The sequence below is a fragment of the Lotus japonicus genome, chromosome 3 (genome assembly GCF_012489685.1).
Source record: "Lotus japonicus ecotype B-129 chromosome 3, LjGifu_v1.2".
NCBI lineage: Eukaryota > Viridiplantae > Streptophyta > Magnoliopsida > Fabales > Fabaceae > Lotus > Lotus japonicus.
Window position 1 is genome coordinate 18,637,436 of NC_080043.1, and position 16,489 is coordinate 18,653,924.

At 38.0% G+C, this 16,489-nt stretch overlaps 1 protein-coding gene, 1 non-coding gene and 1 pseudogene across 2 annotated transcripts; 1 reads left to right on the forward strand and 2 right to left on the reverse strand.

Moving 5' to 3' along the window:
* Positions 1-8,930: 8,930 nt before the first annotated feature.
* LOC130748298 (uncharacterized) lies at positions 8,931-12,352 on the forward strand (annotated as a pseudogene).
* Positions 12,353-12,984: 632 nt separating this feature from the next.
* LOC130709668 (small nucleolar RNA Z122) lies at positions 12,985-13,064 on the reverse strand. The gene has a single exon (XR_009010145.1). It is a non-coding gene; the product is annotated as a small nucleolar RNA Z122 (small nucleolar RNA).
* A 237-nt stretch (positions 13,065-13,301) lies between these two features.
* On the reverse strand, positions 13,302-15,191 carry LOC130748299 (uncharacterized). The gene has a single exon (XM_057601481.1). It carries the CDS (start codon positions 14,799-14,801, stop codon positions 13,695-13,697), a length of 1,107 nt encoding a protein of 368 aa, XP_057457464.1. The 5' UTR covers positions 14,802-15,191; the 3' UTR covers positions 13,302-13,694.
* Positions 15,192-16,489: the final 1,298 nt, after the last annotated feature.

Sequence of the window (16,489 nt, forward strand, 5' to 3'; positions counted from 1 at the left end):
CATTTACACTTACATAGTACATATTTATTGTATATATATTGATTATATCACACATGCTTATTTATAAAATTACGTTTTAATAAAAACAGTTCAAGTAATTATTTGAACTATATACATGCATCAAAGTAAACAATTATAATCATAATTTAAAAATATGTTGACTATGTTATAATTTATGAATGTTATAAATTATGTATCGTTGTATTTATCATATATTATATATTTTTTAAATTTATACAACACATACAAAAAAGTGAAACAAAAACCGAACAATCCAATCCAATCCAAACCGCTATAGATTGGATCGGATTGGTTCGGATTTGAATTTAGTAAAAAATTCATTGGATGACAAAATCATAAAACCGATGAGATCGGATCTAATCCGCGAACACCCCTACTTGTATGCAACATGGAGCCTCGTTGAAGGGAATGTATTAGATATTTTCTTCGCATGTCTTCATCAGATTAGTAAAGGTCAACACTCTTGTCAAATACTCCATCTGTTCCTTATTAACTGTCCACTTTGAAGAAAATTTTTTGTTCCTATATATCTGTCCACTTAGAGTTTCAAGAGAGCATTAGTTGATGTTTTCCAAGAAATGCTCTTACAGAAACAATAAATGAAGAAAAATAAAATACATTCTAAAATGCGATATAGGAAAACAAATAATATTTTTATGAAAATCAACATAATTAATTGTTTTCCTTAATTTATGTGAACTTTATATTTTCATTGATATCCACAACAGAAATAGCACCAAATGAAATCGGAAGATTTCAATCTTTTTTAATCATCACTATTCCCGCCATGAACATCTAAAATGACAAAAATGCCCATGCGTTGCTGTGTAGGGGACACACGAAGCAGAGAGCAGCAGCATGATGAGTATGAAAAGTTGTGATGGTTGGTTGGTGGTGCATCCGTTTCCACGTTGTCACAATTCACAGAGCCCAAACTCTAATGGGAACAAATGTGATAATTAAGCATAGAGCAATATAGTACCCACTTAAGACTGGTCAAACACATTACCCATATCATATCAGAAGCATCAAAATGCGAGCATGAACTGGGACGCCGTAAAAAATCAGTTTGGAACGATAAGATGGCTTCTTGGCTGCAAAATGCTGCCTAGGTAGGTTAGGTTTCATTTCAAATCGGCTTGCTTGTTTCCAACGCCTACAATATATGATATAGCCCTCAACGTAAGTGGGCTACTACCTACTCTACTAGTACTAGTAGCATGATATGCACCGATGCCCATCAAATATTATTTTTCTATTTAATTTATCATTTTTCTTAAAATTTATATAACGATTAAGAAATTAGAATTAATATATTTTTAGTATAAACTAATATAATAGCATATTATATCATTATGTCATGTATTTTTACTTTTTTTTATGGTACACGAAGATTAAAAAAAAAAGCACACAACCCTTGAGACAAGTGTCTATTTAGTTTTCAGGTAGGAAGTCTGTTTGAAGTATTGAAATTCGAAATCATGATTTATAATGCACATTCAGCCAACGGAATGCACTTATTTAAGTACTCTCTCTGTTCCAGAAAGTTTGTTGTTTTGCATCATTTTTCAATATCTCAAAATGTTTGTTGTTTTAGAAAATCAATGCATTTTTTGCTAATTTTTTCCACATATACCTTCATTTAATACATTTTTTCTCACTTATAACCTTTCATATTAACCAACCACAACTCTTCTCTATTAATTACATTCTTCTCTATCTAAGTATACTTTGATAGTTGCACATCATACTAGTAAAATTAAATAAGGGCAATCTAGTCAAATTATACTATCAATAATTGTTTTCTTACTCTTTGTGCCACAACCTTAAACTACAAACTTTCTGGAACGGAGGGAGTAGTTGTTATAGATCAGCCAAGAGATGGGGAGCACAATCCGCTAAAAGTCGGAGTCTAGATCAAAGACACAACTTGAAGAGAATCAAGTAGCAAAAGATCCTTCTATAGCCTCGATCCAAAGCCACACGCAAGTGATGAAAGATGGCCCAAAATTCTATGTGAAGAATATCATCCTCACCTCAAACTCCCATGAAACCAATGATTCACTCCCCAATGTTGTTGCGAAGGCTACCATCGAAGCCATTAGGGAACAAGACACACTCCCGTTATAATTGACGGTGATATCATAATTGGAGGCAGGGTCCATGAGACGACCCTTTCTTTGGAGATCGACGTCGCAACCAGCCACGCAACGTGGCTGCATCAAAGTGGTAATCGTCGCCATTATAAAGTTATCGCACAGAAGACGATGCTCATAATAGAAGGTGTTGAGCACGGACTACAAGAACAACACTGCAGATTGCAACCTTCTTGCACATCCTCATGAATCATGGACTTAAACTAGGCCGAGCCATTCGTCAAATAGTTGGACGCATGGCCAACACTAAACTTTGGGCAGAACTAGAATTTCGTAGAAAAATAACAATCTCATAACAATGCAAAATGGTCTCCAAATACAAGTTGCACCTTCTACAAGTGGGAGATGGTGTCATATATTGCTGATGAGAGCATTCATCAGCAAAAAAACTATGACACATCTGCTATATTTAAAACGATATCTTAAATCGGGCGTGTAACTTTCAAATTCACGACCAGCCACACTCCTTCTGATCCTCAGTTAAGACCATTTCATGAATCACCAAGTTGTAGCACACTTTGGTAGAATAGTATAAAAATTAAAACATTAATTTGGAAAAAAAATTCATTATTTTTAAATTTATATCCATCTAGCTATTAATTTCTTTTAAGAAGTATAAAATTTACTTAATATTTTTAAGGCTTAAAGGGTCCAAAGGCCCCTGAAATTACAAAGGGAATCAAATCCAGGACCTAGAAAAATTTTGCATCAAATTGGGTCCCTAGAAATTTTTTTTTAATTCAATTAAGGCCAAAGTGTGCCAGAACCCAATTTTGTCCTAGTCAGCTTATCCACGTGGCTTTTTAATTTTTTTTAATTCCAAGTAAGTTAAATAAGCAGAAAAAAAAATCATAATCTAAATAAAATTCCTAATCTAAACTAATTATATCAAATTCCTAATGTAATTCCCCTCAATTCAGCTTCATCCTCAACCCTTCTTCAGCCCCTATTCTAACACTTTCCCCTAAACCTAAACCTAATCTTCTTCATGATATACAACAAAAACCAAGATCCATTGAAACATTAACTGTATCTGCTTCTTCTTCCTCTGGTCCTCTCTCTCTCAGTTGTTCCTCACTTCCTCACCAAAACAAAACCCTAAGTCGTGAGATCAGAATCAATGGACGGTGATTCTCTTGGAGTGCTCGGCGATTCAAGTACTCATGGCGACAGAGCAGTTAATGGTCGCTGGCGGCCCCCACTGTGTTCAGATCACCGCCCTCGCCTCCGACTCCGAGGGAGAAATCTGAGCATTTTCGGGATTGGGGTTGAGAGACACCAAGGGAGGGTGAACGGGAGGTTGGTTGCGACAATGGAGTGGAGTTTAGAGGGTTTCAAGGTAAGAGTTTTAATCTGATGTGTGGGTGACCGGATCTGGGGTCTAGGGTGGGTTTGGGTTTCGTGGTGTTGGTTGTGATTGAGGCGGTGGCGCAACGAACTTCACGGTTAGGATCGTGAATTCAGCCTGGTGTATCCCCTGTTCTTCAACTTTCCATTCCTTTTTATTGTTATTCTTCTTTTCTTGCCTTTTCCCAAGTCAACAACACCAATTTGACAATCCTGTGTTCATAGTTGGATGATAGTGGCTTGGAAATTTTGGGTATTTTAGGTGTCTTCACCTCATGTTTCCAATCCATTGTATTGTTTGGTGCACCACTGATTTCTATTTGCGTGTTTGCATGAGGAAGTGTTTTCGGCTGTGATTGTTGGTGGTGCTATGGTGGTTCTCTGGTGGTGGTGAAGGATGGCGGTGTGGGAGGAAGAAGAAGATGAAGATGAATAGATGATGATGATGATGATGATAAGGTTTTTAATTATTTTTTTTAGATTAGGGATTTATATTTAGATTAGGATTTTATTAAGTTTTTTTTTCTGCTTATATATCTGACTTGGAATTAAAATTTTAATTTTAATTAATTTTTCTAATTAAAAATAAATTAAAAAGCCACGTGGATAAGCTGACTAGGACAAAATTGGGCTCTGGCACACTTTGGCCTTAATTGAATTAAAAAAAAAATTCTAATTTGATGCAAAATTTTTCTAGGTCCTGGATTTGATTCCCTTTGTAATTTCAGGGGCCTTTGGACCCTTTAAGCCTATTTTTAATTGTATCAAAGACAAAATTTCACAAAATGATTCTTTTAACTGTTCATCTGATAAAAAATATTTAAATTTCTTTTATTTTTATCTAAAAAACATAAAACTCACTCAATATACTTTATTTATCTTTAACTTTTATCATTTTATTTATTTCTTTGAATGATGAGATAATTTGATATTTGTTTAGAATATCAAATCATGATTTGGAGCTTTGATAAAACATCAATTCTTTGTGAAAACGATAATTGATGTGTATTGTTGGAGCACGCTAGACGGCTATGGTGATGAAAAGAGAAAATGTCAAATCAAATGCTACTTACTAGCTAGTAAGAGTAAGAAAGGATTAGCTCAACAACGTGATAGCCAGCCAAGTGAACGATGGGACGGGACTCCGCACGACAGAACCCCGCTACTCCGCCAGACAAAGACAACTGAATTTTGTGCACAACGAACTCACATCACATGAGTATACGGACCAACTAATTTTGTTCACGCAATAAGCAATCTTTCATTTATGGTTCCGCCTATTGTGCACTAGTTTGTAAGTGGTTCAATTTTGCACAAGTGAAATTGACCTGCTGCAGCAAGTAAAGCCAGTTATTTCAGATTTTGGAATTTACTTATTGAAAATGAGAGAATATACACTATTACAACTCTACCCTCTGTACAATTGTGAGGAGTGTCACCACCACCACTGTGCTGGAAGTGGCACAACGATTCGCTTCAATGGCGAGACCACCACACCTTGACAGATTCGAACAAGACGACGAGCACGCCCACGAAGAGGGTGAAGGAGAGGCTCATCATGAGGGGGGGGAGCTGTATTCGACGGCGCTCTGTGGAAGCGAAACACAAGATTCGCTTCACAGCGAGGATCATCGCCACCACTCCACCTCTCCTTCTTTGGAACTCTATTCTGTTTTTTCGCCGTGAACTGGAGAAGAAGATGATCTTAAGAAGAAGGAGAATATGGGTTTGAGGAGTAAGAGTGTTAATGATAAGCGAATCGATATTGTTATCACTCTCGATCTGCTTGAAGAGAAGACCCATGGCTGCCTCGTTCAGTGCTGTTGGTGAGTCCAAAGAAGGAGAGGGTTTCAGGTGAAGTTGATTTCATTGATATTCCTGTCAATGGTGGAATTGGGCAGTGGTATATACCCAATTGCAGAAACAGATCTGAATTTTGAGAGACCTCCCACTGTTGGTCTTCGCCGCCGCCGAACTTCACCTCGCCGCCGTTACGCTTCACAAATCACGACAGCCCTCTTTGAAAACCTAACCTAGGACTTTTCTGTAAATTGGACCATATTATAACATAAAATTTAAGATAAAAAAATTATATAAAAAACATTAAAATATTTAATAACGTGATGCATTGGTAAAATCTGTTGATGTAAATTTACACCATTTTTTTTATGGTGCATATTAGGCGGCACCTTCATTTATTAGTACAATAAGAATTTTAGTATTATTAATCTATTCATTGTTTTTATAATGTCTGAAATCAAATGATATAGAGCCTGTCAAAACTTGTGTCTCAATTTATTAGACCATCACATCTCATACTTTCTTCCTTTTACTTTTCCTTTTCTTCCTAACTCTTTTTTCATTCCAACTCTTTCTGTTGTTCCTTTGTTATGATTGTCTGCATTTTAGCTAATGTTTTTGAGTCTGTGACAAGATGTCGGACACGATGTCTTAACATCTCGACTGACATATGTCCCTGCGAACTGTTGTGTGCTTGGATGATTAATTGTGAAGCGTTGGATTATTTCGTGGTAATCAAGTTAGGGTTGTTGAAAAAGCTTCTGTGTGCTGCTCAAGGAATATATCAAGTGTGATCAAATCTGTTTCTGTTTCAGAAGATTTGATCTGGTTTTAAGTGTTGAAAGTTCCAATCTATTTTCAACTCTTATTTGATAAGATTTGGTTCTGTTTTAAAAGATTGACTTTCTGTTTTGTTGTGGACTCCTTTGTTCGTTCAAGCCCATTAAAGACAAGGCCTGAACAACTGCTATTTGTGAAGACCTAAACCTAGTTGCTAGGTGTGCCTTTTGATTGGAGAAATTAGGGTTTCATATTCGTGAGTTCACACAGTGTTTCTGTTGTTCTATAAGCAGCTTTATGTTCTTGTATTAGCGGAGAGTTGTTGCATTAGTTTTTTGATCTTGAGATCGTCTTTACTCTTGTTGTAAAGGATTAGTCACTGTGGCAGTGATCATTAGGAGTTAGAGGAAGTTTCCTCGTAGCTTAGAGGGAAGGGCTAAGCTAGATTCACTAGTTGTAATTGTGGTACACATTGAAGAGGCTCTATACTAAGGGGGAATAACTTAGGTATAGGAGGGACTTTCGTGTATGACCTGAGAGCTATTACTAAGATAGTGAATTGACTCCTGGATTGGTATCCTCCAGACGTAGGTGTTTTGACACTGAACTAGGTTAACAATTTTCTGTGTTTTTTAGTGATTTATTGTTGCTATTGTGTTGTTTCTACTGTATTAAACGTTGTGGCTTAATTTCTGTACTGTTGTGCAATTGTCGAACCGATTGTCCCAACATCGCGTTCGACATCTGTCCTATGCGAGAACCAGAATTTCACTTTCCACCTCCAAGAAAGGTGAAAGAAACATTATTCAGTGCCACTAGATGTGAATCTGTCTTTCCAAAAGCAGTTATTTATTGCTTCTACTAAATGTAGATCACACCTAAACGTGGATCCATTTGGATTTTCCAAACACACACTTAATTGCATTTTGTATGCCTTAGTTTAGACAATGTGTGATTGTTGTCCCCTAATAAATTTTAAGTAGGTTAAGTTGCTTAATTTTTAATAGTTGTGAAATGCAGTGATGGAGACGAATCAATAGTTGCAAAATGCAGTGATGGAGACGAAACAATGATGCATTGCCTTAGGGACTGTGTTTGTGCACATTCTGTGTGGATTCGTTTGAGTTTTGACTCTGGTTCCCCTGCGTTCTTGACCTCTGGTTTTTAGGGTTGGCTCGTGGTGATTTTATGTGACTCAAATCCTTAGGGCATTGGATACTCTTTAGTATGGAGAATGTGAAATTTGTTTTGTATTGAGAATATCAGCTTGCAGTTAGAGGTGGTTGTTACCAATATTGTCTTGTTGATGCATGACATTCATGCAATTTTTCCTGCCACACCAGTCGTTGGGGTGACGAGGTTTGATTGGTGAAGTGGTGGCTCTGAGCTCTCCCACGATGGAGCTCAATGTGGATGGTACGTAGCTACTTGGGTATCGTAGGTTAATTCACTATCATCTTGGCCAAGGGTGTATGGGATTCTTCGAATTTAGGTGGTACTGCTGATATCATGGGCATGGACATTCTGGTCATCCTTGATGGTTTGAAGCTTGCTTGCGCTAGGAATTTCAAGTGTGTTATTTACTACTTTAATCCTTTACATGTTGGAATGATGCATGGTGAGCCTCCTTGATTCGATCATTAGATTTGACACCCCACTCATTAGAAATGTCACCCCACTTATAGAAACTCAGTTTCCGAAATATTTCGGAAATAAGGTTTCCGAAGCACTTTTTCACTCAAAAGTGGGGTGTTACATGTATTTTGCACTACAAATCACGAATTAATTTCGGAATCTAAGATTCCGAAATAATTCGGAACTTGAAAATCCGAAAATTGGGGGTGTGAAATCTAATGGTTGGCGTGGCAAATCCAGCTCTCCTCCTTGATTCATAAGTTTGTTCTTTGATTTGCAATACAAAAGAGCTTTTGACCTTGGATCAGGGGCGGACCCATTAAGGGGCCAGGTGTGGCATTGGCCACACCGGTTTTTTTTGTTTTTTTTTTTAAATTTATATGGTTAAAAAAAAAGAAAATTTATTTGTTTTCTATCACCAGTTCTCACACACTCATCACGTGATCTCTCTCACGCCTTTCACTCTCATTCTCTGATTTCACGATACAGCCATACAGGACGCATTCTCACCGGCCACCACCACGCCGTCCGCCACACCACCACTGTCCAGCCGTGCCTCTGGCTCTGCGCCTCTACGGTTCTACTTCTACAGGTATGGCTGATTTGAGTGATTTCCCTAACCCTAATTTCCTCAAATGTCATAATTTCTCAAGCATGAATCATGATACATGAAATCAAAGTAGAAGAAAGAAACCTCTAATCACAGATTCACGGTATTGTAAACTGAAATTCTTTGTTCCTTGTGATTGGGTAATTTGGTACTGCAATTCCTTTCCCAAGGTGTCATGGCTCTTGTCTGCTACTTGTTTCTGCTTCAGGTCCTTGTTTTGCAGTTTTGCTCCAAGTTGAATTCGTGGAAGTTGGCTTTGTGTTTTGATAATTGGGTATGCGTTGGAATTTTAGATTGAGGATATATTGATCCAATTGTGTTAAGGTTGTCATGTTGTGTGGATTGAGAACCTTTGCTGTTTTTTTTTTTGGGTCCTTTTGTCTGTTGCATAAATAGCAGTTTAGGCACTTTTTTCCTATTCTCTGTTTGATGACTATGTACAGGGTTGGGATAATTATGATTAAAGACAGTTTTGACAAGTGACTATAAAATAAGATGAGATGGAATGTAACATAATATAGCTATCATTCCATTATTGATTACATCTAATGTAAATTGTTGCTATGTTATTTTGGTTTTTGATGGTTTCATTATCTCTTTATAGGATGAAGAAATTTTTTCCTGTGCTTTCAAGAGACAAAACTACTTCTTCGGCAAATCTAGACGCATCGGAAACTCCAAGTGAGGGTATTAAAATTGTTGATTATGAATTGTTGGAAACAGATCCAGGAATTAGGCCTCCAATTTCAAGCTATCATCCCAACATCCAAAATGAGGTAAGGAAAGCTTATTTAAAAATAGGCCGTCATCAACCTCCTGACAATTTTCTTTATCCTTGGACTTATCAAGGTAATAAAATACGTAGATTTTGCAAAAATTGGTTTGATTGGTATGATTGGATTGACTATAGTGAATCTAAGGACCTAGCATTTTGTTTGTCATGTTTCTTGTTTAAGAATGTCTATAAATATGGGGGAGATCACTTTGTGACAGAGGGGTTTGGTGATTGGAAGAATTCTCATAGATTGGGTAGTCATGCTACTTCTTCCAATACTCATCGTGATTGTGTGCTTAAGAGTTACGATCTCATGAACCCAAAGCAAAGTATTGAGGCTGCACTTGTTAATCAAACTACACAAATGAGTTCTGAATATCGTGTTCGTGTCAACACATCTCTTATAGCTACTAAGTTTCTTTTGAGGTGTGGTATGCCATTTAGAGGGAGTGACGAGTCCTTTAACTCTTTATTTAAGGGGCCATTTCTTGAGTTGGTGGACACTCTAAAGGAAATTAACCCAAAGATAGCTAATGTAATAGATTTTGCTCCGGGAAATAACTTTATGACTGCCCCTAAGATTCAAAAGGATCTTGCTGCTGCTTGTGCATGTGAAATAACTAAACAAATTGTATGTGATATTGCGGATGATGTATTTTGTGTTTTGATTGATGAATCTGATGATGTTGCTGGTAAAGAACAAATGGCTGTTGTTATTCGCTATGTTAATAGTGAAGGCTTGGTAAAAGAAAGGTTTCTTGGGATTGTTAGTGTTAAAGAAACAAGTGCTAAGTCGCTTAAGGAGGCACTTGAGAAGTTATTGTCTATTAATGGCTTGAGTTTATCTAGCATAAGGGGGCAAGGATATGATGGAGCTAGCAATATGCGAGGTAAATTTGGTGGTTTGAGAACTTTAATTCAAAATGAAACTCCATCCGCTTATTATGTGCATTGTTTTGCCCATCAACTTCAATTGGCACTTGTTGCATGTGCTAAGACTCACAAAGATGTTAGTGGATTTTACGGGAAGGTCAATATGCTTGTTACTTTCATACGGTCTTCTAACAAGAGGCAAGAGTTGCTTCGGGACAAACAAGTATCTCAATTTGCTAAATTGCTTGAAGAGGGTGAGATAGAGACTGGTAGTGGATTAAATCAAGAATCGTCTATTCCTAGAGCGGGTGACACTCGTTGGGGTTCCCACTTTAGGACTCTCACTAGATTGATGACTTTATATGGTGCCATTATTGAGGTACTTGAAGAAGTCGGGAAAGATCCGTCATTTGAAAAACATGGTGAAACAGTGCTTTTGCTAGAAGTGCTTCAATCCTTTGATTTTATTTTCATGTTATACATGATGGTTGAGATTTTAGGATTTACAAATGATTTAAGTGAAGCACTACAAAAGCGTGATCAAGATCTTTTGAATGTCTCACTTGTCCAAGCCACCAAAGAAGAATTGCAAGAAATGAGGAATGATGGATGAGAAGAACTTATATCTAAGGTTATGAAAATTTGCAATAAGCATGATATTGATGTGCCTGATTTGGATGCACTGTTTGTGCAAGGGAAGAAACCTAGACGACATGCTATCACTTCTAGTGTTTCTAATTTGCATCATTATAAGCATGATTGTTTCTTTAGTGTTTTAGATTTGCAAATGCATGAGCTCAATGCTAGGTTTGATGAAGAGAATACTGAACTTTTACAAAGTGTTTCATGCTTGAATCCCTCATCATATTTTGAAGCTTTTGATGTGAAAAAATTATTGAGGATGGTTGAACTTTATCCAAATGATTTTGTTGATGTGCCGGAAGTGGTAGTGCGACATCAGCTTCAGAATTATGTTAGAAATGTTCGAAGTGATCCAAAATTTGCAAAGTTAAAAGGACTTTCAGATCTTTGTGCAAAACTTGTGGAAACAAAAAGGTGCAACACATTTGATATAGTTTATAAGCTTCTGAAGTTGGCTTTAGTCTTGCCGGTAGCTACTGCAAGTGTGGAACGTGTGTTTTCAGCTATGAAGTTTGTGAAGAGTCAGTTATGTAACAAAATGAGTGATCAATGGTTAAATGATCGTCTTGTAACTTTTATAGAAAGAGATGTTCTTGGAACAATTGACAATGATGTTATTTTAGCACATTTTCAAATAATGGATAGTAGACGATTTTCATTGTAAACTCTTGGACTATAATGTAAACTCTTCTATTTCCATGAGAAACTTTCTCTCATGGTTTTATCTATAATATTTTTCTTTTAGACTATGATTGCTTTTATGTTTAGCCTCACTGATATTCAAGGTCTGGATCCGCCCCTGCCTTGGATTGGAGTGTTTCATGGTTTATACTTCGAGAGAAGAAGGTAATGCTTATGCGGACTTCATGACTAAGACGCGTGCTAATCATGATCTTCTTTAAGTGATCTCTCACAACAGGGAGGTTAGAAAAACAAATTTGCTGAGCAAGAGGTGATAATTTTTTTCCGCTATAAGCATTTTTAGAAGTAATGTAAGACTTAACATTTTTTTTAAATTGTAAGACATAACATTGATATATAATGTAACCAAGAAAAATATCATATAAAAGGCTCTTGCTACGTCCCATCACCATCCGTTAAACTTATCCTGCATCCAGGCACGAGACTACTTATTTGTTTATTTAAATACCCCGCTCTCTCTCACATGGGGTTCGGCTTTTTCTGACTCGCGCTCCAAAAGTATGCCAACATGTTAGTCACGTGCTTCAACCATATTACTCATTTAAATTACTAACGTTCTAGTGTGATTACTATCTCCTTGTTTGTTGGATGAACCATTTTCAATTTCTCTTGCCACTCATAATGAACTCTAGGATTGCCATAAGGAACTCTAGAGCCCATAAAATCTTCTATTATCTGGTTTGGGTTTGGAATGGGAATTCATCAACTAATTACAAAGTACTACTGCATTCACAAGGATAAGCATTAACCACCAACAACCGCGTAAATCAACTAACACGCATATATAATCAATTGACACAGTTATTTTAACTTAAGGAGAGATCTCAAATTCAAGTTTTCATGAATGCAGTAAGAAGAGTTTTATCCCTTATAATGGTCATATCCGACTCAAAATCGCAAAAACAATTAAATAGACCAAAAATTCACAAGCATATTGTTATTATTTCCCTGTGACTAGGGCCTGTTGGTAGTACCACGGAACTAGAAACATTTCTATCACGGTGGGGGAGAATACGATAAAAGATGAAAAGGGGTCCAAAGGCATTCAACTTTAGAACACATCATTCTCTCAATTATGCACTTGATCACTCTGCTTCTTGCAACAAATAGGAAATGACCCTACCATATCTAATTAGGAAAGGACCCCATACCCGGATAATCACGGAGATAGATTGAAAGATATATAGATATTTATATCTTTTCTTTTTCAATTCAATGGGATGGATGGAAGTGAAGAAAACACAAACATGACCCAAAATGTGGGTGTTCTTTCCCACCCATCCACCAAAATCTTGGACGCACAGAAAGGGAAAAAAAACTTAATGGTGAAATGAAAATGGTGTTAAGTTATGGTAATGAACTCATATACCATGTCCCCTATCAAAGTACAACGTTTTGATTAATGAAAAGAAAGGCTTGTCCCACCCAATTGAATCTTCCATTAAGGTCACACACTGACCTCAGGTGTGGACCACAGACCATTCAGCCAGAGGAGAGTTAATTTCACCCTCCCAAGAATGCATATGTGTATAAAAAATAAAAAATTGTATTAATTTGTCATTTAGCTTCAAATAAATAGTCCGAGTTAAATGCAAGCAGGTAGTGAAAAAACAATTTAAAAATAGTGGTGTGGACATGAAGGGTTTGGGATCAGACTGACGTGCAAAAAATAATTCAGCAGAGCTGGCGCCTCTGTTTTGAATCTTTGGCATCATTTCCCAAAAGCTCTTCACAGTTCACACAGTGCAAGCAACATGGTAAATCAATTAACAAATCAAAATCCCAAAAATCAAAAAATAATTAAAAAAAAAAAAAACTGAGAAGCAGACAAACTAGATAAGCTCAACATGTACTACCTCAGATCTCAAAATTTATTTCCAATTAAAAAATAGAGTAAATTTTAACTATACAATTAGATAGAAAAGATGCTGAAATGTGAAAAGCTACAAGCTACACATCATTGTAAGGAGATAAGAGATTATTCCATATATTTCTCAGGTCAGATTGTGATTTGTGACCATACCATGACAAACAACACCCAAGGAATTGCAGTGAAAAAAGCTCAACTAAGTTAGAAACATCATCATCATGAACATGAACATCATCATCATCATCTAAAAATCTCACCCTCACCACACCCCCTGAGTATATACATTATCTTAAAAACTTGTTAATCAAAGACCAAAGTAACCCCCCAAATCAACAATGTAATACCCCTGCAATTTTTTTTGTCACTACAAGATTAGAAAACATGAAAACAAATCAAAGTGGCAAAATTAATAAAAGAAAGAAAAAAAACCAAAACAGCCTAATTAAAATTAACCGTTACCCATTCACTTTCACTCTCTATTAATTAATTTCGATCAGAACGGTGTCTAACACTGTGTAGTTGTTGGTGGTGGTGGTGGTGGCTCTTGTTGGTGGCGGTGGTTGAACCTGAACCGTCTTTCTTCTGCGGCGAAGAGAAGAGCTGGCCGAACCCAAAAACCGAACCGGATTTAGACCCGCCACGGAGTGAGCAAACCGGGACATTGAGAACCGGGGTGACCCGGACATTGGCGGAGTACGACCGCTCCATGCCACGGTGCTTGAACCGTGGCCCGCCGGTGAAGCTGCCGGGGCTGCTTGAGCTCCGTTCCAAGCTCTGAAACACTATCTTCCCTGAAGAGTTCATCCTTGGGCTGTCTACGGAAACTCCCCTGCACCCTCCTGTACCAGATTGCTGCTCCATCCGGATCGGGCTTCTCCCGGCCCGGTTACCCGGATTCTGCTGCTGTTGCTCCGTTTTGTTCCCGTCGAAGGACCCGGACCCGGTTCTCGCCTTCACCAGCCGCACCCTCGGGTTGTTGTTGGTGGTGGTGGAACGGTGGATGGAGATCGGGTTTGGATTCTGGTTCGGGTTGTTGGGTTTCTCTGAATCGAGGGAGAGTCTAGGGAGATCGTCGTGGTCGTGGCCGGAGGAGGAGGAAGAGAGGGAGAGGCGAGAGGAGGAGATAGAGAGAGACTCGCAGTCGGAGTCCTTTAACAAGGGGAGGCTGAGGGAGGAGGAGGAGGCGTGGTTTTCCGATTTGGGTCGGTGGAGGAAGTGTTTCAGCGATTTCGACGGCGACGGCGATGATTTAGCGGCGGCGGAGGAGCTGTTGTTGGTGGAGTGGTAGAGCTTTTTGAGGCCGAGGAGATCCTTCCAGCGGCTGGAGCAGCGGGGAGCCTTGGGTGAGAAGAGGGAGCAGTCGGCGACGGAGGTGGTGGCGGCGGCGGTGGTGGTGAAAATGGCTGCTGCTGCGGAGGAGGATGAGGTGGGTTTGAGGTGGAGTGGGACGAGCTTCCCGTCGGAGAAGAGCTGGTCGGCGGGGAGCATGGCGACGGGGTCTTGGAGGCGGAACTCGAAGTCGGCGGGTTCGGGATCCCAAGGGAGGAAGCTCTTGTCGCCGATGGTGTTGTTGACGCAGGCGGAAGCCATTGAAGCTCTAGATCATGCACTGTGTGAGTTTCAGGGAACTGGGAATGTGGAGAGAAAGAAAATGGGGGAGAGGAAAATAAAGGGAGTTAATGGAAGTGTGTTTAGGTGTATAGGATGATAGTGTAGGGTGTTTTATGGTAGGTGTGGTGTTTTTGTTAAATTGTTTTGTTTGATATGAAGAGGGAGAAGGGAAGAGTAATGGGAGGGAGAAAAGAAAGAGGAAGTGTTGTTGTGTTGGTACATTGGTGGTGCTGAGTACTGGAAGGAGGCACATATATAACAGTATTATTTGCAGCTACTTGGGTACTAGGGCCACCTCAAAATCAAAGCCCTATTCTCCCTCTCTCTCTCTCTATCCCTATGTTAGTTCTAATCCTCTCTCTTATTAAAGATAACTAGATTTTGGTTTAGTAGCATGTTTAGTTGTTTTCATCAACTTTTATTTCTCTATAATTAACTCTTATACTAATAAATTATTCTCTTATTAAAAATAACTAGATTTTGTTTTCTAGTTTTGGACCAGTCTTTATATCTCGAGCTTACTTGAAAGTTATTCACAAAGTTCTTCTCAAAAATCTAAACGGCGGGTTAGTCTAGTGGAGCATTAAAATGTCTTGTATAACAGTTTTTTTTGTCTTGAACTTGTACACCATCATCTCACCCTAATTTTTGTAAGAAAAACAAGTTTCTTCTAAAACTCCACCATCTATATATTAAATTGAGTGGTGTGCTATATATTAAATTGAGAGTCAGTTCAAGAATATGATGTAGAGTTTGTGCCCCCAACATAGGGTGTGGTCGAGTAAATTGATCTGGTGTTAACAATCCTCACCTAGTATTCCTAAGTGCAAGCTTCTCAAATGAAAGAGATTTGATGGTAAATGGATCTACTCAGAGAATGGCAGCTCGTGAGCTAGTACTTTAGTTATTAGTGCCCTCGAAGGAGATTCTCAAATTCTATGTTTTCTTCTCAGCCCCTGGGAGCTCACCCGGTATAGGCTCAAGAAGCAAGCAACAACTGCTGCGGATCCTAGAAAAAAAATGAGAATTTTCAATATTATTTTCTTTTGTACTTGAGTTCAAATCATTGATTTGAGGTAAAGGAATGAGATTCTGAGGAAGCAAGGTTAAAGTAATCCCATCCAGATATTATACGAGAATTTGAGGAGAGAGAGAGAGAGAGAGAGAGAGAGACTTCATCCCGATTACCCCCTTAATGCTTGGGTTACGTCCAATCACTGGCATCCTACCAAGATCATCTATTAACTCAAATAAGCATTTCAGAATACTTATCATGTTACAAGTATTCTCAAAGAATTCTTCTTTTACAAGTATTCTCATTTACAAGTATTCCTTTATCAAGTCTCTTCAGGCTCAACAACCTTCACAAAGGTAAAGTGAGTTTCTACTTTGAGTTCTCCCTAAGAGTTGATATTAAAAGTGTAAACTTAAGTAATCTTGTGTTCCAACTAATAGTTTAAGCTCGAAGTACACATAGAGAGTATTACAAATGAAAGTGTGAAAGACATCATCAAATGAACGACTCATAGGAAATATGGAATAATAGAACTTAAGAAATAGTCTTTAAAATTTCTTCAACACCCCTTTAAATATCCCCCTTGTAAAATATGATTGTTGGAGAATTACGGTTAGGTATTCTCTTCTTGATCTTCAAGCTTCAAACAGTC